Raw genomic sequence first — 22741 nt, 5'->3', positions numbered from 1 at the left:
CACGAAAACATAAAAGATATGAATATGGATTGCTTCTTCGCTAGAGAGTGGGTTGAGTCAAAGGAAAGAGAACCCGTGAACATCGACACAAAACTGCAAGTAGCCGACTTATTCACAAAGGCTTTGGGATCACGAGAGTTAAACCTATACTCGACAATGACCTTAATGCTCCAACTTAGATAAAGAAGGAAATTGGTTGACCCTATTATTGCAATTCCGTAATGCTTATTATTTCCTTTTATACCTTTCCTAATATAGGCCACTTAATTGTCTTGTATTTATTCATTTACCAATCTTATGTTTGAGGATATGAAAAATAATACGTACTCTGGGGGTTAGGAAAAGCACGCTCGGATACATGATATCGTTCTCTTATACTATGTTCTAGTAGCTTGTTACTTCTTTCGTTGCTTGTATTGTTATTTAAAGTGTTTGAGCTCAATGAATAAGATTACCAATTTTCGCGAGCAAAATCAAGTCGTTAAATATTGGATCGTCGAAGCTTTGTTGAATCATTTGGTACTTTTTGTTACAAAATCATAAGGTAAATTAGTTAAAATAGTAATAGGTTAACAAAAATAAGAAAAAGAAAACACATGATAAACATTTTATAAACTACTTATTATAATAAATAATTTCCTTTTTGATAGAAAAACAACTATGGTCACTATTAACAATCTTTTATTAGTTTATATGTACGTGGAATTAGGCATATAGAGTCACTTGAAAATAGATTTACTTTTATACTTTAAAAAATGAATGACATCTCAGGGGGTTTATATATATCGCAAATGATCTACCCCTTAGTAAAGAAATAAAAATATCGAATCTATTATATTTGGCCTTTTCTGAGATATGTATAACATCAAATCTATGAAAAATCAATATATATTAACATATTATTATTTGTTTTATTATTATATAAGATAAAAAAAAGCATAGCCTTTTTCGCAAGTCTCCTATTGCTCCACATGACGGTATCATGTCGCGCGCTAGAGACGAATCATTTTGTTATATTTTTAAGGGCTTCCGCATTATAAACTAGGAGTATTCATTGGTTTGGATATAGGATATACTTATTCATTGGTTTAGATATCGGATATACTGTTTGTTTGGATTTGACTTTTTTTCTATATCCAAAATCCGAACCGACCTAAATTCGAAAGAATCTAAGTAAACTGAATTCAATCCATATCGGTTTTGGATGAAATCGAACCACCGGCCCAAATTCATCCGAAAACACAAATACGTAATTCAGATAGGTTTTTATTATCTTTTATATTACGGATGATGATTCGATTATCGAATTTACGAATTTTGATATTTTGCACACCTCTAACCCACACAATCCAAACTATCCAAATCAAACGTCCAATAATGCTAAGGAACCTCATATTTTACCAAAACTACCTAAATTATTATTATTATTATTATTATTATTATTATTTATTATTATTATTATTATTATTATTATTATTATTATTATTTTATTTATAAGTAGATATATAGGTAATTCGAAAAGGAAAAAAACATGTACATATTCACCACTATAAATAAGCATTTGCTATTTTGCTAGCATGATATATATGCATGTGAAAATATCCAACAAATAAATATCATGGCTTCAAACCTTAATTCTCATGCAATTTATGAAACCTTCATCCAATGCTACCAACAAGTATCACACTCACCACAACCCGACCCGAATATTTCCTCCATTGTTTACAGCTCTAGCATCAACACCACCTCCTACACCACTGTCCTCCAATCTCACATCAGAAACCGCCGTTTCAACACCGCCTCCACGCCCAAACCCATCCTCATCATCACCCCAACTAAAGAATCCCACGTCCAAGCAGCCGTCATTTGCGCCAAGAAACTCGGCGTCCAGATGTTGATTCGCAGTGGCGGACATGATTACGACGGAATGTCATACGTGTCACATGAAAAAAACTTCATCTTACTCGACATGTATAATTTACACAACGTGAGCGTTGATATGGTGACAGAAACCGCGGTTGATGAAACCGGAGCTCACTTGGGTGAACTCTATTATCAAATTTGGGAAAAGAGTAAGGTGCATGGGTTCCCAGCAGGCGTGTGTCTAACAGTTGGTATTGGTGGACACGTCAGTGGTGGCGGGTATGGCACCAGGATTAGAAAATACGGGTTATCAGTTGATCATGTAATCGACGCTAGTGTTGTTGATGCTAACGGTCGTATTTTGGACCGCAAATCCATGGGTGAGGACATGTTTTCGGCTATTTGTGGCGGCGGAGGCGCCAGTTTCTGCGTAGTTTTATCCTACACCTTGAAATTAGTTCTAGTACCTGAGGTTAATAGTGTTTTCTGCGTTACAAAAACTGCCACGGAAAACACTATTAACCTTGTTTATAAATGGCAGTCGGTTGCTCATGCAACCGACAAAGATTTGTTGATAAGAATTATATTAACACCGGAGACGGTTAACAACGAGATAATAATCCAAGCTACATTTTTAGCACATTTCTTGGGTGATTCCAAAAGATTACTAACAATAATGAACAAAGACCTCCCGGAATTAGGTTTAACCAAAGAAGATTGTGTGGAAGTAAGCTGGGTTGAAGCTGCACTTTACTGGGGTAACATGGATTACACTTCACCGGCTAAGGTGCTCCTTGACCGCCACTCGGACACTGCAAAATACATGCTCCGGAAAGCAGATTATGTGCAAAGGCTAATATCTAAATCCGGGTGGGAGTCTATATTCAGCAAGTTGGTTGAATTAGGCAAATGTTGTGTTTTTATAAACCCTTATGGTGGGATAATGAAAGAGATTCCAGCGGATGCAACTCCGTGTCCTCACCGTGCTGGAAACTTGTTCAAGATCCAGTACTGGATAAGTTGGGATGAAAATAATCCAAAACTGGAGAAGATGTACTTGAATAAGATTAGGGTTTTGTATAAGTTCATGACTAAGTATGTGTCCAAGAATCCAAGAGTTGTGTATTGGAATTATAGAGATTTGGACATAGGAGTGATGGTGGGATCAAACGGTGCGAGTGGTTACAACTCCGGTAAGGTTTATGGTGAGAAATGTTTCAAGGGGAACTTTAAAAGATTGGTGAAGGTGAAGACGATAGTTGATCCAGACAATTTCTTCAGGTCCAAACAAAGCATCCCTACACTTCCAAAAGATTAGTAGAATTTAGTTGAATGCCAACTATATTATGTACGTTATGTGCACTTGTTTTAAGTGTATGAATAAAACGTGATGTTGTTTTGATTTTAATAAAGTTATAACTACATGGATAAAACGCGATGCTTGTGTTAATTGTAATAAAGTTATAAGGTATTATATTTAACTTCTAATAGGAAGTTGCTATCAGCAGGTTCTTTCAAAATATCATAAATCTCGTTCTTATGCATCATTAATATAATATATTAATTTATGTTGAACTTTTATCCTAACCAGGAAACGTACTTTGTGACGGAAGCGTTTGATACATGTAAATTGGCAGCATTCTAATTTATTAATATTTCCCAAGTTTTATATATGAACGAAAGATAAGAAAAACATATGACAACATAACCAATGCTCAACAACCTTTAGACCATTCGTTGTGGGGCTTTAAAGGGGCGGCAAAAGCTTATGTGGCATGGCTTTAACATATGCACACCGCGCTAGGGCGTTAAGGCCCGAGAGGTAAAAGGTGGGGCTTCAACACATTAACAAGGCGGCAAAGGAGAAAATGGTGGGCCCAAATGCTTTAACAAGAAAATGGTGGGGTCTAACGTGCTAAAGGGGCTTTAAAGCACAATGCGATGTTAAAGTGGCGTGTGGGTTAAAGCCTCACTGTCTAGATAGCAATGACGTGACACTTTAACTTGATGCTTAAAGGCCCATCCACAACAACGTACGAGCCTTATAAACTAATCGCTACCACCACATGAGGATACAGTGTATCCATATGAATAAACATCATCAATCATCTAAACACCAACTAATATATTTATTCTAAAACTTTACATACGCCAACATATTCATTGTTTTTGTTTTAGTTAATAGTTTGTTCTCCCGTATTTAAAAGCTTACGTTTCTATTAATGTAGTTTTACTATTAATTTTAACTCGTATATAAATAGTTGATTAATAATATATAACCGTGTTACTGCGAACCTATTTTTTAATTACTGTAATATCCATAGCAGCCTGACATTGTTTCCCATCATTATTTTATATTTAATTGGGCTCCCCAATTTCGTGCTTAGCGTGTTTGAATAACTATTATTATCTAGGAAGTTTATGCATCGTTTTCTCATGAATTCTTTATAGTTTATTTGGGTTCTCTAACTTCATGCCTCACGTGTTTGAATAACCAATGTTAATATTCCCTCATCTTCTTCCTGGTTTGCCATGTGGCTATATCTTACTACCAAGTTGCACCATTGGATTCTTACTTTCACATACATTCAACAGTTGTTAATCTCGAGGTTAGGCTAATAATTAGTAGTTAAATATATCCGATGGTCTCGTGGTTCGTTAAAAAACACAAAGATATATCACTGCCATTACTTTCAAACCACATTTGTTAAAGCACACAGTATCAGCTTTCAGTATTGTGCTTCTCTTAATCTAGTTTTCTTGGAAGTAGGACGGGACGGTGCTTGCTGTGGGCTGGCGGTATGTTATTACGGTTAACCAGCTGCTGATGCCTGATTGGGGCTCTTGGTAATCACCATGTGATTGTGAATCACTAGCATAGTAAGTTGTTTTGCATCCATTGTTGTTCTTGTGATTTTGTGTTACCGAATAATGATATATTAACATTGATGATTTTTAATAAAATGGGTTGTATGAAATACTGTGGGGAATTAATTTTGTAACTTGAAGTTTTAATAATTAGATGGTTTATTGTTTGAGTCTGACCGGCTTGATTGCAAGAGGACCCTGTCGTAAATGACCATAAAGGTTTTGTGACCACAGTTTTGGTCCTAAATTAATAAGACCCAAAAGTTTGTTTGCGACAGAAATCGCACTAAGAAACTGCTTTCAAATTTCTTTTTGATTTGGCTATTTCCAATTTCCATAACTTATATGATCATGTGTTTTTTCTCTCTTCATTTAATGCAAGCAGATTTAAGCTTTAGTATAGAGATTGACGTGTCATAATGAGAATAAGCAAGCCGGTTTTCTTGGTGTTTGGCATGTGGCTGATGGTGGTGATGCCATTGGCAATCAAAGGTAAAACTAGTAGAACCATAGCTCCACCACCATCTTCTACAAGAAGGCCTAGTGTTGTCAATGTTGGTGCATTATTTTCAGTGAATTCGGTTATTGGGCGCTCTGCGAAGCCTGCTATTGCAGCTGCCATTGAGGATGTTAACTCTAGTCCAACTATTCTTCAAGAAACTCGATTGAACCTTATGTGGTATGATACGAATTGCAGTGGATTTCTTGGCACCATTGAAGGTACTTTCTTAGGTACCTTTTTAAGGACCAATACCTTCATATGCGAAAGAGTTGCAACAAAGTGCAATAATGTACTAATAAAAATTACAATAAGAAAGTGTAATGATAAAACGTCAATAACTATCGTGATATTTCAACCAGAGATATAATAATGACTAATGATGAATCAAATAATAATAACTATATATTTAAACTCGGCTATTGATGTAGCAAATTGTTGAACTATATTGAGCCCTTAATTGATTTATTGTTTCCTTAATGATGTAGCATTGCAGTTGATGGAGAAAGGTGTGGTAGCTATGATAGGTCCTGAATCATCCGTTATAGCGCACTTAATATCCCATATCGCAAATGAACTTCACGTACCACTTCTTTCATTCGGTGCAACCGACCCCACACTTTCAGGTCATCGGCATCCTTACTTTGTCCGCACAACACAAAATGACTACTACCAAATGGCTGCCATATCCAACTTCATTTTAAACTTCGAGTGGAAAGAGGTTGTTGCCATATTCGTTGACGACGAATATGGCAGAAATGGGATTTTGGCCTTGGGTGAGGCCCTTGCAAAGAAACGAGCCAGGATTTCGTACAAAGCTCCGATTAAGCCGGGCGCGTCTCAAAGTGACATTACTGAAGTACTAATTCAAGTCAACATGTTGGAGTCTCGGGTTTATGTCGTTCATGTAAGCCCTGACTCAGGTCTTGAGATTTTCACTGTGGCATATAAGCTTGGGATGGTGACAAGTGGTTATGTTTGGATTACTACTGATTGGCTTTTGGCGGTTTTAGATTCATCTGAAGTGTTAGATCCTAAGATGATGAATACCATACAAGGGGTTATCTCGTTGCGCCAATATACTTCTAATTCTGATATCAAGAAATCTTTTACAACCAAATGGAAGAATATTAAAGAGAAAAAAACAAGTAGTTTTAATTTATATGCTCTTTATGCTTATGATTCTGTATGGTTACTTGCACATGCTCTTGACGAGTACTTGAAATCCGGAGGAAGTATCACATTTTCTAACAATTCTAAACTCCAATACATAAGTAATGGAAGTGGGCTTCAGTTTTCGGCTCTTAGAACTTTTAACGAAGGGAGGCAACTTCTTAAAACAGTCCTGGCCACAACATTTGTGGGTTTGACCGGTGATGTGAGGTTTGATCAAGACAAGAAGTTGATAAATCCGGCTTATGATATCGTGAACATAGGTGGAACCGGTTTAAGGACAGTTGGATACTGGTCAAACCATTCTGGTCTTTCAATTACTGCTCCTGTATCATTATATGCAAAGCATTCAGGCAATTTTACTGGTGATCAACGGCTGTATAGCGTGATTTGGCCCGGTGGAATGAGTAAAAGGCCAAGGGGGTGGGTTTTTCCTAATAACGGAAAGGCTTTTAGAGTTGCTGTGCCTTATGGCTATAGCTATAAAGAAGTTGTGACAAAAGACAAGTCTCAAAAAGGGGTAAGAGGATATTGCATTGATGTCTTTGAAGCTGCTGTGAATTTACTTCCGTATCCGGTCACTCCGGAATACATTTTATACGGGGATGGACAAAGGAATCCGAGCTATAGCGATCTTGTGAGAGCTGTCGCTGAACATGTAAGTACTTGATTGATATTTCCTATTTCTATGTATAGCAGTAAAAGGATAACTATTGACATTTTTATCTTTATCATAAGTTTTCAACTATTCAATACACAGAGAATATTATCATATTGTTTTATCCTTCATAATTCCAATTCTTTTATCATCTTGCTTTGCCTCTATTCTCAGAAATATGATGCAGCAGTAGGAGATATTACTATCATTACAAACCGAACAAAGGTAGTTGATTTTACACAGCCTTATCTGGAGTCTGGGCTTGTCATAGTCGTTCCTCTTAACAAATCCAAACCCAAATCATGGGCATTTCTCAGGCCTTTCACCGTTGAATTATGGTTGGTCTGTGGTGGATTCTTTCTTTTTGTTGGATTCGTTATTTGGTTTCTTGAGCATCGCTTGAATGAAGAATTTCGTGGACCACCGTTGCGACAAATCGTTACAGTGTTATGGTTAGTAGTACATCTAGTTTCATGCATTTAAACTATTATTAGTTTATTAAATGATGTTTTTTGTATCAAAATTTTTAATATATATGGATGGTTTTGCTTCAAATTTCAGGTTTAGCTTCTCGACGATGTTCTTTTCACACAGTAAGAAACTAGATTGAAACACGAAAGTCTTAAAGACGAAAACATTGATTTGTGATATATACCAATGCAGGAGAGAAGATTGTGAGCATGCTGGGACGATTCGTATTGATCTTATGGTTGTTTGTAGTGTTGATTATTACTTCAAGCTACACAGCCAGCTTGACATCAATCCTCACAGTCCAACAACTTACTTCAAGCATCGAAGGTATAGATAGCTTGATCTCAAGTACCGACCCGATTGGAGTCCAAGAGGGAACTTTTTCTCATAATTATTTGATCCAAGAACTCAATATCCCGGAGTCTAGGATCATACCTTTGAGAGATGAGGTGGAGTACTTAAACGCGCTTCATATAGGTCCAGAAGGAGGTGGCGTGGCTGCCATTGTCGATGAACTTCCTTACGTCGAGCTCTTCATGCGTTATAGCAAGTGCGAATTCAGGATTGTTGGTCGAGAGTTTACAAAAAGTGGTTGGGGTTTTGTAAGTTACCCTTTCTGATCCTTCATTCAAAATGTTTCAAGAATTCGTACGAAACTCATATATAAACTCAAAATTTTGTGGCTTTGACATTCAAATTTGATTGCAGGCATTCCCCAGAGACTCTCCTTTAGCGGTTGATTTATCAACGGCAATCCTCCAACTGTCTGAAAACGGAGACCTGCAACGAATCCACGACAAATGGCTCTCGACGACTTTGTGTTCTCAAGCTAGAATACTCGAAGGAAAAAGTCTCACTCTAAACAACTTCTGGGGCTTATTCCTAGTATGTGGGATTATTTGCTTCATTTCTCTATGCATTTTCTTTTGTAAGATACTGCGTGCATACCGTAGATACAATCCAGATGAAGAAGCAGCTCGTGAGGTTGTGGAATCCGACTCATCAACACGCAGCAACGCATGGCTTTTTGGGGCCATAAGTTTAAAAGATATGATTGATTTCTACGATAAGAAAGAGGAAGTGATGATCAAACAGAAGATTAGGCGAAACATACGTCAAGTTAACAGGGGCCCTGAAACCTAATATCTATAAAGAGTTCATGTAAACCTTGTACATTTTGATTGGCTATAATTCAACTTCTGATTTGCATTGAAATTTTGTAGGAAGTTATCATAAGATGGCTTAAGTTAATTAATGTTACGATACAACGGGTAATCGAGCTAAAGAATTGTATAAGAAGAAGAACACAGAAGAAGGAGATATTATCTCAAATCAATTGTTCGTATATTTAACAACTCGGTTACAATGAGTATTTACATCTATACCCTCCTACTTCCTAACAATGACACATAACCCCCTATACTATTTAATACCTAACAATTAACAAGTACCTTTTGAATATAGTTGTGATGAATTTACAAATTTTGTGTAAATGTCCTGTCAATCAAACATTCACACACATTTCAACTAGAAGGTACCAAACAAGCTTATATATAAAAAAAAAGCCCTAGGTCGAATTGATCAAACAAAGCTCGTTGAAGACTAAATGCTGGAAAAGAAGCCCGAACACGATCTAGTCAAAAGTATTGTTTAAAGAAAATTGTATGTTGTAAGAGAATATTTATTTGTTAAACTGAAAAAATAAATATTCCGTTAAATTATTCACCTTGTTAGAGGTGTGTACGGTCTGGTTATTAGCCTAACCAAAACTAAAGTCATCAATTAATCGATTTCATTAACTAATCGGTTTTCGGTTAATTTGGTTCGAGTTTGGTTAATTTCCTTAACAACCAAAACCAAACTTATAGAGGTATAATACATGAAGTGGAGGTATAAATACATATTATGAAGATATTAATACACGAAATATAAGTATAAAACATGAAATACGTGAAATGAAGGTATAAAAACTAAAAATACATGAAAAATATGAATAGTTCAGTTCGGTTAATTCAGTTTTCGATTAATTATCACTTCAGTTCATCGGTTTTCGATTTAGTTTCATTTAATAATTCGGTTATTGATCACCTCTCTTCAACCTCGTTGAACCAAAGGAACAAATATACATGTTATCCCATGAATCACTTTTCACTTTACACTAATCTTGTAACTTGTAAGCATTAGAGGTCTACAAAATACTCGGTTCCAGACCCGACCCGATGTATCTGACCCGGAATCATTTCTACATGTATTTAACCCGTGTGTACGACCTGGTATTGGGTTTCTCCCTACCTCTACCTGACCCGGACCTGTCGAAACCGGTTCAACCTTTACCCGGTCAAAACCCAACCTGACCCTACCCGAAACCAGAAAAAAAAACTGGGAAAACCTGGTCAAAAACCCGACTACTGGTTCCTACCCGACCTGGTTTTAACTCTTGTTGACCATCTCCAGTTCCAGTTCTTAAAAATACCTGATTTGTGCACATCAAGTAAGCATCAAACATCAATTAAATTAAAACTTTGGGGGTTTGGGCTAGTAAGCCGGCCCAAGTTAATCTTTAAGTGAAAGTAACCCTAATCCAACAACATACTAGTTACTACCATCTGGCGTTGGTATCCATCCAAACACCAGACACCATTTTCCCTTATTCCGGACTAGGGTTACACTTCCCCCAATCGCTCCTTTCATTGTAATTGTAAGTATTTATTATTTATTTATCAATATTTATATATGCCTCCCCAATTAATATTATTATCTACAACTTATCAATTTCTTTCGTTATTATTGAGCGTCAAATTGGATCTGTAATGGGTATGCTATTTCTGATTTGCTAGTTTGTTAGTTAATTATTGAAATTTTTTGATGCATTAATTAATTTAATTAATTAATTCTGTAGCTAATTGATTCAACTATTTAATCTAATCTCAGTGTTATTTAGAGTAGGTTTTTTTTGTTACAGTAGTTACTGCATGTTTGAGTTGTTTAATTGAATCAAAATATAATTCATTTATTTATCTTGCATATGATATTGTATCACCAGCTTCTAATTGTTTTCGTCCCAAGCCACGTCAAGCACATGGTGTGGCTCGAGATCGGCTTGTTTTCACTTATGAGAGCTTGAGCTCGGCTCGTTTGGAGCTTTTTTTCTAAGGCTTGAGCTCGGCTTGTTATTTTTTTCAAGCTTGGGCTCGGCTCTTTGCTTATTTATTGTTAATTTATATACTTTTTTATTTTTGTTTATATATTTTGAGGAAACTATAAATGAGCCTAAGCGCGGCTCAAGCTCATGTAGTATCTTAAAATGAACCAAAGCTTGGCTTTAGCTCGGCTGTGAAGTGTAAAATTAATACGTATAAGCCCAAAAGAGTCTTAACTTAAAAATGCATAAGGCTCGTTGAGGCTCAACGAGCCTAAGCAAGCTTCCCATACAAGGTTCGAGCTCGGGCTCGGTAACTAAACGAGCTTTTATTTGCGGCTCGGTCTATACTCGAGTTCAAAAAAGCCCATCTCGTTTTGAGTTTTTTATTAATCCGGGGTCGAGCTGCTCAGATCGTTTGCACTCCTAGTCGCTAATTACTTCTCTCATCAGCTTGCCTTGAGCGCACGTTTTGAAAACAAGTGCAAAAGTATTAAAAATCTGGCTTTTAATCACCAATACTTGGTGAAAACAGAAAGGCTTTATCTTAGAAAGCTTTTAAGCCTTGAGAATAGCTGAATTTGTTAATGAATTAAATGCAGGAAAGATAGATTTACATTATGATATTGTATTGTTTTTTCTTTTTTCTACTTGAAATGATGAGGTTAACTTTTTGCAGATACATGGTTTGATCATATTTTTACTTGGGACAATGGGTAGTCAAGTTCCCAATGGCAATGATCGATCAAGAACTTACTGGACTCCAACGATGGAGCGGTATTTTGTAGACCTAATGTTGGAGCATATGCAAAAAGGCAATAGGGTTGGGCATACGTTTAATAAACATGCTTGGAATGATATGCTTCTTGTCTTTAATGCAAAATTTGGATCACAGTATGATAAGGATGTACTGAAGAGTCGTTATACGAATCTGTGGAAGCAGTTTAATGATATTAAAAGTATGCTTGGCCAAGGTGGATTTTCATGGGACGAAGCTCGAAGTATGGTGGTTGCAGAGGACTATATTTGGGATTCTTACATCAAGGTGCACACTAAATTTTAAAACTTCAAATTCTTAGTTGCATAGTTATATTTCATGCTTAATATGGTGAATGTTTACAGGCTCATCCAGATGCAAGATCATACAAGACAAAATCAGTGCATAGTTTCACTGATTTATGTTTGATATACGGGTATACAACTGCTGATGGAAGATATAGTCGTTCTAGTCATGATGTAGACATTGATGATGAAGTCCCTGGAGTGAATTTAGGTGTGTGCGTGTGTTTATTTATTATTATTATTATTATCTATCATAAAGCATATTATCAAAAAAATATTGTTATGAAATATGAAAATATTGTGAAGTATATATGACCATATGATTTTCTGTTTTTTTAGGTGATGGGCTAGGAACTCCAACTCCTTCAACTACTGATCGTTTAAGGACGGACTGGACATTAACCATGGATCGGTTTTTCACCGATTTGCTTCTCGGTCAACAAGAAAAAGGCAATAAACTTAATAGTAATAATAATAATTCATACACCAAAGAAGCATGGATGGAGATGCTCAATTCCTTCAATGAGAAATTTGGGCCCCAACATACAAAAAGGGTTTTGAGACATAGATACAAGAAACTGTTCAAGTACTATACTGATATAATGGTTTTACTCAAACAAGATGGATTTTCGTGGGATGCAAAGCAGCAAAAGGTAGCCGCTAACGATGATGTTTGGGATGCTTACATAAAGGTATTACATTGATTATTTAACATTTATAAGTTATAACTTATAACAATCATTATTCATATATGGTTATTCTTGATTTCAGGCACATCCACTGTCACGATCGTATAGAGCAAAATCTTTGCCAAATTATCAAGATTTGGAATCGATTTTTGGGAGTGTTATTGTTGATAAATCTCGAAGTAATAATTTGGATGAAGATCTAGGAGCCAAGACCGGTGAGTATACCTTTATAAAAATGTTTATTTTTAGAAGACTAAAAATAAATTGTTATATGTTTTGTAGGTGGTGATCGGTCTCGAACACATTGGACCCCACCAATGGACTGCTATTTGATTGAGTTATTGCTAGACCAGTTTAATAGAGGCAACAGAAACGGGCAAACATTTATGGCTCAGGCTTGGATTAACATGGTCAAGTCATTTAATGACAATTTCACTTCTAACCATGACAAAGATGTTTTGAAAAATCGATACAAACATTTGAAGAAACAGTATAAGGACATCAATACCCTTTTAGGGGTAGAGGGATTTTCATGGGATGATGAACGAGAATTGGTGGCAGCCGAAGATCACATTTGGGATGCTTACATTGAAGTAAGCATTCATATTGCAATTTACCTTGATTGAGTTTTGCTATACCTTTTTCTTAAAGTTAAAAATGTATGCAGGCACATCCCGATTCAAGATCTTACAGAGTTAAAACAGTGCCTAATTACCATAAGCTGTGTATCATTTTTGGTCAAAATAGCCCTGAAGGACGATATAAGACACACTTGGCCAGCACTGTTACCGTCTCAAATACAGGTATGTATTTTTGATTTGAAATTCATGGTAGTTTCTAAGTTTGAAAAAATATGGACTTGTATTAGTATTCTTTGTTTTAAGGAATTCATTCTTTTTGTCATTTTTAGTAAGTTATGTTTTAATCTGTTTTGCAGGACAATGTAACAACAATGGGTTATTTTCCGAAGAAAAACAAAATAGTAATTGGACAACCAACATAACAGCAAGTTCAGATATTATTCCAATTGCTGAAAATCCTCGAACCCAGCCTAAAGAACCCGTGGCAACCAACAGTAAGAAAAGGGTAAAAAAGACGCCTTTATGTTTAGAACGTGGTGGGAAAGTGCAAAAAAAACAAAGTGATAATATAAATGAAGCTTTTACAGATATGGCAAATGTAGTTTCAAAGCTGGTGAATGGAAAAACCGAGAGGCTTTATAGTCCAATAGAAAAAGCAGTAGATGCACTTCAAGCTATACCTGACATAGATGATGATCTTTTGTTGGACGGTTGTGATATTCTTGAAGACGAGAAGAAAGCAAAGACGTTTCTAGCCTTGGATGCTTCATTACGGAAGAAATGGTTGTTGAGAAAGCTTGGACACTAGTTTCCGGTACATTCGTTATGAAATTCCTTTTAACTATTTGTTGGAGTTTTGAATGTTTGAATCATGGGCTGAAGTTAGAATTAGAATATTAGATTGTTTCATTCTTTTGGAATCTTAAAAGCGAAATTTAAAAGAATTATAGTTTCTTGCTTTTCATCTAATAGAATATTGGCGCTCTTGATGTTATGATGTATGACTCCCTGTTGTATCTCCAAAGGATCATGAAGAAAGTCCAATCCGCTCACAACTCTGATGTATATCCTGAGGCATTAGATCCTGAAGACAATTGGATCAAAACCACAAATCAAGAACAAGAGAAAACAAAACAGACAGCCCGATTCTTATTGCTTGAAAGAAAGCAAACAAAAGTATTTTTGTGTTTGTGTTGATTACAATGCTGCAGGACTGCCCCTTTTATATTAGGTAGGCTAGGTAACTAAGAAAGGAAATTTGCTAAAAATAAGACACAAAATTATTCAGCCATAAAGACTAAATAATAACAGAACCTAATCTTGCTCCTAGGATCACTCCTCCTAGAATTACTCTTTATTGACCCATGATTTATTCAATTTATTCTTTTTATTCAAGATTAACTAACAATCTCCCCTTTAATCTTGAATAATCTTCATTCCCAACAGCTCTTTCATTTCAGCAAATTGTTGCCTTGGCAAAGCTTTTGTAAGAATGTCTGCCTTCTGCAACTTCCCACTGATGTGTTCAACCTTTATCTCCTCTTTCTCAATGCACTCCCGTATGAAATGGTAGCGCGTGTTAATGTGTTTGCTCCTTCCGTAAAACACCGGATTCTTCATAAGTGCTATGGCGGATTGGTTATCAACTTTCATGGTCACCATTTCTTCCTTCCAGCCTGTTATCTCAGCAAGTAAGCCTCTCAACCAAAGTGCTTGGCAAGTTGCGGTAGCGGCTGCCATAAATTCAGCTTCACACGAGGATAAAGCTACAGTGTTCTGTTTCTGAGAGTTCCATGCTACCGGTGCATTATTGAAAAAGAAAACAAGGCCTGTTGTGCTCTTACCATCATCTAGATCGGTCATGTGACTGCTGTCACTAAAGCCGAGAATTTCCTTGCTGCCATTCTTAGGATAGTGTATCCCAAGTTCAGTCGACCCTTTAACATATCTTAAAATGTGTTTGACAGCTTGCATATGTGTTTGTTGTGGCGATTGCATGAAACGACTTACGAACCCAACTGAGTAGCTCAAGTCTGGTCTGGTGTGGGTTAAGTACCGAAGACTCCCCACCAGTTTCCTATACTCGGTTGCATCAACTTCAGCTCCAACATCTTTCTTTGACAGCTTCAAACCAGGCTCCATAGGAAACTTTGTTGCATTGCAATCTGCAAGTCCTGCTAGATTCAGTAGTTTGCGAGCGTACCCAGCTTGTTTTATAGATATGCCACAACTTCCTTGGCTTACCTCGATGCCAAGGTAATATTGGAGTAATCCTAGATCACTCATTTCAAAACGGCCTTCCATTTCCTTCTTGAAAGTTGCTATATCTGATTGTCTCCCCCCGGTGACAATCATGTCGTCTACGTACACTCCCACAATTAACAATTGTTTGTTTGTCACCCTTTTGTACACAGCATGCTCATGTTTACACCTTATGAAACCCAACAACTTTAAGGTGTTATCTAGGCGTGTGTTCCATGCTCGAGGAGCTTGTCTCAAATCGTAGAGTGCCTTCCTTAGTTTGTAGACTTGGTTTTCTTTTCCTTTCTTCACAAAGCCTTCCGGTTGGGTTACATACACCTCCTCCTTTAATTCTCCATGGAGGAATGCAGATTTTACATCCAAATGATGTACTTCCCACCCAAAGTAGGCTGCCAATGCGAGGATCAATCTCACGGTCTCCATTCTTGCAACCGGTGCAAACACCTCCTCGAAATCGACCCCATACTGTTGTACATACCCCTTTGCGACCAGGCGTGCTTTGTGTTTTGTAACTGCTCCATTTGCATCTTGTTTTACTTTGAATACCCATTTCAAACCGATGGGTTTATGACCTTGTGGTAGATCAGTCAACTTCCACGTGTCATTCTTCTCAATCGACTTCAATTCTTGCTGCATTGCTACTTCCCATTCCTTTTTATTTGCAGCTTCATTGTAGTTTCTGGGTTCATTTTCCATTAGGAGTAAATTTATGTTGCTGTTTTCATAAGTTTCACCAATAGATCTATAACCCCGAATTGGAGTGTCATCAAACACCTCATCTTCAGCCATAGATGGGTCTCCCACGCCTTCACTATCAGTTGGTTCCCTTGGTAGGATAGGTCCTCTACCTGTTACTGCCATCATGGGGCTGCTGGAATCTGACCCAGTTGAAGAATCAACAAAAGAATTGTTTTCTTCATGACTCTGATCATCCAATGGCTGGTTTAGGTCAGCCGTAGATGCATCAAAGTATGAGAAGTCTTCTGTTTCAGAATCAGTGTGCACAATAAATTCTGTAACTTCTGGTGCACTGTTGCTTGATGATTCTGACCAATCCCACTTTGTATCTTCTTCAAACACCACATCTCTACTCACCAAGATCTTATTTGTTGTTGGATCTAGAAGTCGATATGCCTTAGTGTTTGGTTGAACACCAAGATGCACTAGTCTTCGGCTTCTATCATCCAGCTTTTTCAGATGTGTAGTCATTATTTTTGCATAACATACACACCCAAAAATTCTGAGTTGATCTAGGTTTGGTTTTCGGCCCTTTAAAGTTTCATACGGTGTCTTGTCCTTTAAAGCTCTTGTAGGAACTCGATTTAGGATATAGAGAGAGTGCCTTATTCCTTCTCCCCATAAATCTTGTGGAAGTTCCATAGCCTTCAAGATAGTCCGTGTCATCTCCAAAATGGATCTATTTCTACGCTCCACGACACCATTTTGTTGTGGTGAGTATGGTGCGGAGAATTGATGTGTGATCCCCTCTTGATTACAAAAGTCTTCAAAGGCACGAGAAACGAACTCACCACCATTATCCGTTCTCAAATTCTTAACTTTTGTTTCAAGCTCCAATTCCATTTGATTCTTGAATCTCTTAAAACATTCAAAGACTTCATCTTTTGTCTTGATCAAATAAGCCCACATGAACCGGCTATAATCATCAACGATTAGAAACATATACCGGTTTCCACCTTTTGTGGAGGGAGAGATTGGACCACACACATCTGCATAAATTAGCTCAAGAGGCTTCTTGGCTTGATTACTTGTTTGATTAGGAAAAGGGGTTCGAGTTTGTTTCCCAATAAGACAAGAATCACATACCTGTTTTGGGTGCTCAATCTTTGGAACTCCTATTGCCATATTCTTGTTTTCTAACAGCTTTATGGCGTCAAAATTGAGATGCCCGAGTCGGGCATGCCATACCCAAACCTCGTCCTTCAAATTTGACAGCAAACAAACCGGATCTGCCACCTTCAAATCAATCTTGTACAGCCGGTTTGAAGACCTTAGCACCTTCATGATGAGTCTCCCCTCTGCATCTCGCATCCATAAGTACTCATCTTTCATGAGAACCGAATATCCAATTTCTGTAAATTGACCCAAACTAAGAATATTACTTCTTAGATAAGGTATGTAATAGACATCTTCAAGAATCTTTTGTTCACCATTCTTGCATGCTAAGATAATCATTCCTTTTCCTTCTATGTTCACGTATGAACCATCTCCAAATCGAACATTTCCAACCGTGTTGAAATTGAGTTTGGAAAAGATTGCACGATTACCCGTCATGTGGTTGCTTGCACCATTGTCAAGGAACCATGTGTGATCTTCCTTTGATTCTTGATCATACCGCTGTGGAATCACTTTATCTTCATTTAGAAAAACAAATTCCTTCTTGCTTTCTGAATGAACTGTCATCAACAGTGCTGGTCCATCTTCTTGTACAAGATTTGCTGCCTCATCTCTTCGTTTTGTGGGACAATCAGACGAGAAATGGCCCTTCCCATCACATCGGAAGCATTTCAAGTTTGATCTATCCCTCCCCTTTGAATGCTGTCGTTCTTCAGCTTTCGCACCATTCGAAGATGATCGACCTCTGCCTCTCCCTTGGCCTCTATTACTCCTTCCAGCAGACCCACGTCCCCGACCAGAACCCTTTTGATCGCGGTTTCTGTTCTGCCAATCTTCATAGGATAATAGGAGTTGGTCGCCACCTTTAGTACTTGATTTTATTCTTTCTTCATAGGCTCTCAATCTCCCGATTGCTTCCTGGAATAACATAGTATCCAGATCAGCAAATTGTTCGATTGAGGCTACGATTGGTAGAAACCGATCAGGAACAGCCCCAAGAAACTTGCGAACTAGTTTCTTTTCTTCCATCTCCCCTCCAAGGCTGTTTGTTTTAGATACGATTTCTCCTAATTTTCCAGCAAAGTCTTCTATTGATTCACTTTCCTTCATCTTCAATGCCTCGAACTCTGTTTCTAACAGCCCCAAACGGGCTTGTTGAACTCGTTCAGCTCCGATGAATCTTGCCTTCAAAGCATCCCAAACTTGTTTTGCCTGCTCAAGATGAGCAAGCTGCAAAACTAGTTCTTCTGGGATTGCTTGATACAAGTATGCAATCGCAAGGCTGTTTTTCTTCGGATCAACCTCGACTCCAGCCCTTGGTTCGATTGCTTCCCAAACACCATGTACATTGAAAATAGCCTTGATTTTGACAGCCCAGATAGTGTAGTTTGAGGGAGTCAAAATCGGGCATTGCAATGACAAGGTATGCTCTCTTGGTCCTCCATGGATTGCTTCTCTTGGTCCTCCTTGGTTTGCTGGATTTGCCATGCCTTTTCTGTTGCTTTCTGAGATACTCTCTTCTTCTGTCCGTCGAAAAAGACTGAGCCTTCAAGCAACTGAACACCCTTAACCTGGTGCTCTGATACCAATTGAAGACAATTGGATCAAAACCACAAATCAAGAACAAGAGAAAACAAAACAGACAGCCCGATTCTTATTGCTTGAAAGAAAGCAAACAAAAGTATTTTTGTGTTTGTGTTGATTACAATGCTGCAGGACTGCCCCTTTTATATTAGGTAGGCTAGGTAACTAAGAAAGGAAATTTGCTAAAAATAAGACACAAAATTATTCAGCCATAAAGACTAAATAATAACAGAACCTAATCTTGCTCCTAGGATCACTCCTCCTAGAATTACTCTTTATTGACCCATGATTTATTCAATTTATTCTTTTTATTCAAGATTAACTAACAGATCCACGTGAGAATTATGCAAACGATGATCCGTCTTGCATAATTTTCACATGGGTTTTAATGACTCTGGATATCCATTGGAATTGTTAGCGGGCTGGATTTCCTTCATAATCCATTCGGAGATGCAACAAGGAGTTTACATCGTGGCATCAAGAGCTCTAATATTTTATTAGATGAGAAGCAGGAGGCCACGCTTTTGAGATGAATGATGTGATGTACACCATACATACTTGTAAACAAGGATCTTCTTTGTCAATTTTGTAGTCTAGAGCTTGAATCATTGTTTTCCACAAGCTATTTGTTGATCAGCTTGCTTATGATTAAATGTACCTATTTTAGTCCGAATTTGTGTTAAAATGCTTTAACTTTAAATTTTAAAGCCATGGTTATTATTTATTTTGGTTTTTATAAGCATCTTGTTAATTGATGTAAAATCTTTTGAAATCAAGATAATGTAATTTAAAAAAAAAGTCATTTCTTTTTATCAAACTTAAGTTAGCAAAAACCAATTTCTAATATTTGGTAATGGTTAATTATTAGTTTCGGAAGTTAATTTACTTTTAAACTTGTAAATGTATTTAAGAAAATTGTTAATTATCGATCCTTAATACTAGTCACTTGTAATAAATGGTTGTAAAATATCGCCTAGGCAGTAGGCACCGCTTAATTGCTAGCTGGTATCATACCGACTAGTTGTCGATTAATCCCTATTTGAGAAAAATAGGTCTGTATATGTAGATTTTAAAAATACATATAAATTATAATCACGATTAGTTGTTAATCTCTATCATATCGTCTGATGAGTCTAACGAATTCTACAATACTAGTCGTACTTAAATCACTTCTGTAAGCTTAATGGTGGTGCAAATCTTATTTGGGACAACAGTTTGAAAGAGTCACTTATTAATAGTTAAAGCTAAGGGTCTCTATTTTGAATGATTCCACCACAATTAGTATTTAAGTATTACTAACGGGAATGACGGATACTTGAGCTTCCCACGAAAACACGGTGTATTTTCCTATGTCAACGACTGTGTCATCTTTATTTTATTTATTTATAGCAGGTCAAGTCAAGATGGAGTTATCTTACAACTTTATATTATACTAATCTTCCTCTAAAGTCTTTAAGACTGAACAAGATCTTCATAATAATATTATATTAACCAATAGGTTTAGTCCAATGATATACATGTGGACCCACCACCCTATATGTTCACATTTTAGTTTTTGAGTGATGTTATTATCTACCTATTTAGAAGCAAGTTACATAGAATACTTGTGAGGCTGTGATTTCACTTAATCATGGCTATCTTTTTTTCATCTTCATTCATTCCTATTGCATGTTCTTCCTTATTGTTATTGTTCTTGCCTTTCTCGAACGCGTTACGTTTTGAGGTCACGAGTTTTGATTCCAATGAAACCGATATCATCTGTTCGGGTGATGCTGCAGCTAGCGATGGAGCCATACACTTCAACGAAGTTAACTACTTCACTCGTGTCGGTCACGCTAATTATGCACAACCAGTCCATATTTGGGACAAAAAAACCGGGAATTTAACCGATTTCACCACACACTTCACATTCATCATCAACACGTTGAATTCAACAAACTACGGTGATGGGATCGCTTTCTTTCTTGCACCCGTTGGCTTTCCAATCCCACCCAATTCGGCTGCTGGATTCTTGGGCTTGTTCAATAAAACCGACACCGGTTCCGACAGAATTCAAATGATTTTCATTGAGTTCGACTCTTTTCCGAACGTAGAATGGGACCCACCGGTCCAACACGTGAGTATTAACAAGAACTCGCTTCGGTCCGCTAATTACACTGCTTGGAATGCTAGCGAGCACAGTGGGGATCCTATAGATTGTTGGGTTTCTTACAATGGTACCACCAAGATGCTGGACCTGACTTGGAGCTATGGTGCGGGAAACACGAGCCTGTCGTATCAAGTTGATCTTCGGGAAGTTGTTCCCGAATGGGTCACGATCGGGTTCTCGGCTGCCACGGGTACTTATGTGGAGAAACACATGTTACAGTATTGGGAGTTTAGTTCAAGTTTGAATACAAAACAAGAGAGAGAACATAAAACAAACAAATGGAAGTTGATAGTGGGATTAACCGTCCCGCTTGCGATTATATTCATCGGTGTCGTTATAACATGCATTATATTTTGCATAACACAAACACAAGAATCACTTGAGACGGCCTCGTTAACATCGCTAAACGATGATCTCCAAAGCGGATCGGCTAAAAGATTTTCGTATAATGATCTTATTGTGGCCACCAACAACTTTAACCAGAAGTTGGGTGAGGGCGGGTTCGGTGCGGTTTACAAGGGCTTCTTGCCTTGTCAAGCCATCCACGTCGCCGTCAAGAAAATTTCACAAGGGTCTAAACAGGGGAAGAAAGAGTACATGACTGAAGTGAAGATTAATAGCCGGTTACGACACCGAAACTTGGTACAACTCGTCGGTTGGTGCCATGACGAGACTCAGTTCTTGCTCGTGTACGAGTATATGCCAAATGGCAGTCTCGATGCGCACCTGTTTGGTAAAAAGAGTCCACTTAAGTGGCCCGTGCGGTACAAGATTGCTACGGGTTTAGCTTCGGCTTTACTCTATTTACACGAAGAGTGGGAGCAATGCGTGGTGCATCGGGATATTAAACCGAGTAACATCATGCTTGATTCGGGGTTTAACGTGAAGCTCGGGGATTTTGGACTTGCTCGATTTGTGGAACATGAGTTGGGTCAGCGAACAACGGTCATAGCCGGGACCCTTGGCTACATGTCTCCCGAGTACATATCGAATGGGAAGGCTAGTAAAGAGTCAGATGTATATAGCTTCGGTGTGGTTATATTGGAGATCGCGTGTGGACGAAAGGCTATTGATGTTTGTTGGAACTCTAATGTGAGTTTGGTGCAATGGGTTTGGGATTTGTTTGGAAAAGGTGAGTTGCTTTCGGGTGTGGACCCGGTTTTGGGCTCGGCGTTTGATGCCGAACAAGTTGTGTGTTTGATGATGGTTGGGTTATGGTGTGCACATCCCGATTGGACTATGAGACCGTCTATCGGGCAAGCACTTCAAGTGCTCAAGTCTGAAGGTGCCTTCCCAAATCTCCCGATGAGGATGCCCGTGGCCATTTACTACTCGGGACCAGATACCAGCACTGAAGCCAGTTCTTCTATCGCCACGTTCACTAACACTAGCGTTGAACAATCAAATTAGAAAGTGAAAGTACGTGAAACCTGTAGCTCAAATGAGAAACGATACAACAGTTACAACTAACTATTGTACCATGGTAGAATCATAGACACATATGAGAGATAGATACATGAATATATCTTGTTTAAGGGAAACATGTCAAATACTAGGTCTCGGCTATTATGTTTCTATTGTTTTATTATTTCAATTCTAACTTGTATCTAGATTAGCCTTATTGAAGTTATTTTCTTTTGTATTGTATTCAGTTATGAGCAATATTCTCTTACACTAATCACTAATAAACATTTTATTAGAATCCTTGTTTCCCTTTTATGATCTAGAAAATATTTTTTATTATTAAAAAGTATGACCTTTGCAACCGAAGATATAAGAAATCACTGAACATTTCAAAGTTGTTTATTTAGTAATGAAGCTTTACATCACAACTGATTACTATAGTTAATTTGAAAAAGTCTTCCCTCAATAAGAAAAAAGCCAAAATT

At 37.5% G+C, this 22741-nt stretch overlaps 2 protein-coding genes and 2 pseudogenes across 3 annotated transcripts; all 4 read left to right on the top strand.

Moving 5' to 3' along the window:
• The first annotated feature begins 1618 nt into the window (after window positions 1-1618).
• On the top strand, window positions 1619-3181 carry LOC143562244 (berberine bridge enzyme-like 21 pseudogene; annotated as a pseudogene).
• A 1204-nt stretch (window positions 3182-4385) lies between these two features.
• Window positions 4386-8683, top strand: LOC143562256 (glutamate receptor 3.4-like). Its single transcript, XM_077050117.1, has 6 exons — window positions 4386-5451; window positions 5719-7061; window positions 7236-7513; window positions 7623-7654; window positions 7725-8134; window positions 8241-8683. The coding sequence occupies exons 1-6, from the start codon at window positions 5151-5153 to the stop codon at window positions 8673-8675; spliced, it is 2799 nt and encodes a 932-aa protein (XP_076906232.1). The 5' UTR covers window positions 4386-5150; the 3' UTR covers window positions 8676-8683.
• Window positions 8684-10119: 1436 nt separating this feature from the next.
• Window positions 10120-14091, top strand: LOC143562255 (uncharacterized). Of its 2 annotated transcripts, none has more exons than XM_077050114.1 (8): window positions 10120-10230; window positions 11351-11716; window positions 11794-11944; window positions 12073-12425; window positions 12505-12637; window positions 12705-13015; window positions 13090-13225; window positions 13360-14091. In XM_077050114.1, exons 2-8 carry the CDS (start codon window positions 11384-11386, stop codon window positions 13809-13811), a joined length of 1869 nt encoding a protein of 622 aa, XP_076906229.1. In that variant the 5' UTR covers window positions 10120-10230; window positions 11351-11383; the 3' UTR covers window positions 13812-14091. The 2 variants fall into 2 exon arrangements, with proteins under 2 accessions (XP_076906229.1, XP_076906231.1); XM_077050116.1 differs by having other exon boundaries at window positions 10135-10224.
• A 6095-nt stretch (window positions 14092-20186) lies between these two features.
• Window positions 20187-22514, top strand: LOC143562235 (L-type lectin-domain containing receptor kinase IX.1 pseudogene; annotated as a pseudogene).
• The last annotated feature ends 227 nt before the right edge of the window (window positions 22515-22741 follow it).

This window comes from Bidens hawaiensis, unplaced genomic scaffold (assembly GCF_021521415.1).
Source record: "Bidens hawaiensis isolate Kalapana, Puna unplaced genomic scaffold, B.hawaiensis_p1.1 tig00020921_1, whole genome shotgun sequence".
Lineage (NCBI taxonomy): Eukaryota > Viridiplantae > Streptophyta > Magnoliopsida > Asterales > Asteraceae > Bidens > Bidens hawaiensis.
The sequence above is the reverse complement of the archived record's forward strand: the minus strand, read 5'-3'. Positions and strand labels throughout refer to the sequence as shown.

Coding starts and splice junctions, on each gene's coding strand:
- LOC143562256 (XM_077050117.1), top strand. CDS start 5,151: ATGAGAATAAGCAAGCCGGTTTTCTTGGTGTTTGGCATGTGGCTGATG. Junction 7,514..7,622: donor CAAATCGTTACAGTGTTATG/GTTAGTAGTACA, acceptor TTCAAATTTCAG/GTTTAGCTTCTCGACGATGT. Junction 7,655..7,724: donor GACGATGTTCTTTTCACACA/GTAAGAAACTAG, acceptor ATACCAATGCAG/GAGAGAAGATTGTGAGCATG.
- LOC143562255 (XM_077050114.1), top strand. CDS start 11,384: ATGGGTAGTCAAGTTCCCAATGGCAATGATCGATCAAGAACTTACTGG. Junction 12,426..12,504: donor TTTGGGATGCTTACATAAAG/GTATTACATTGA, acceptor TCTTGATTTCAG/GCACATCCACTGTCACGATC. Junction 12,638..12,704: donor AGATCTAGGAGCCAAGACCG/GTGAGTATACCT, acceptor TATGTTTTGTAG/GTGGTGATCGGTCTCGAACA.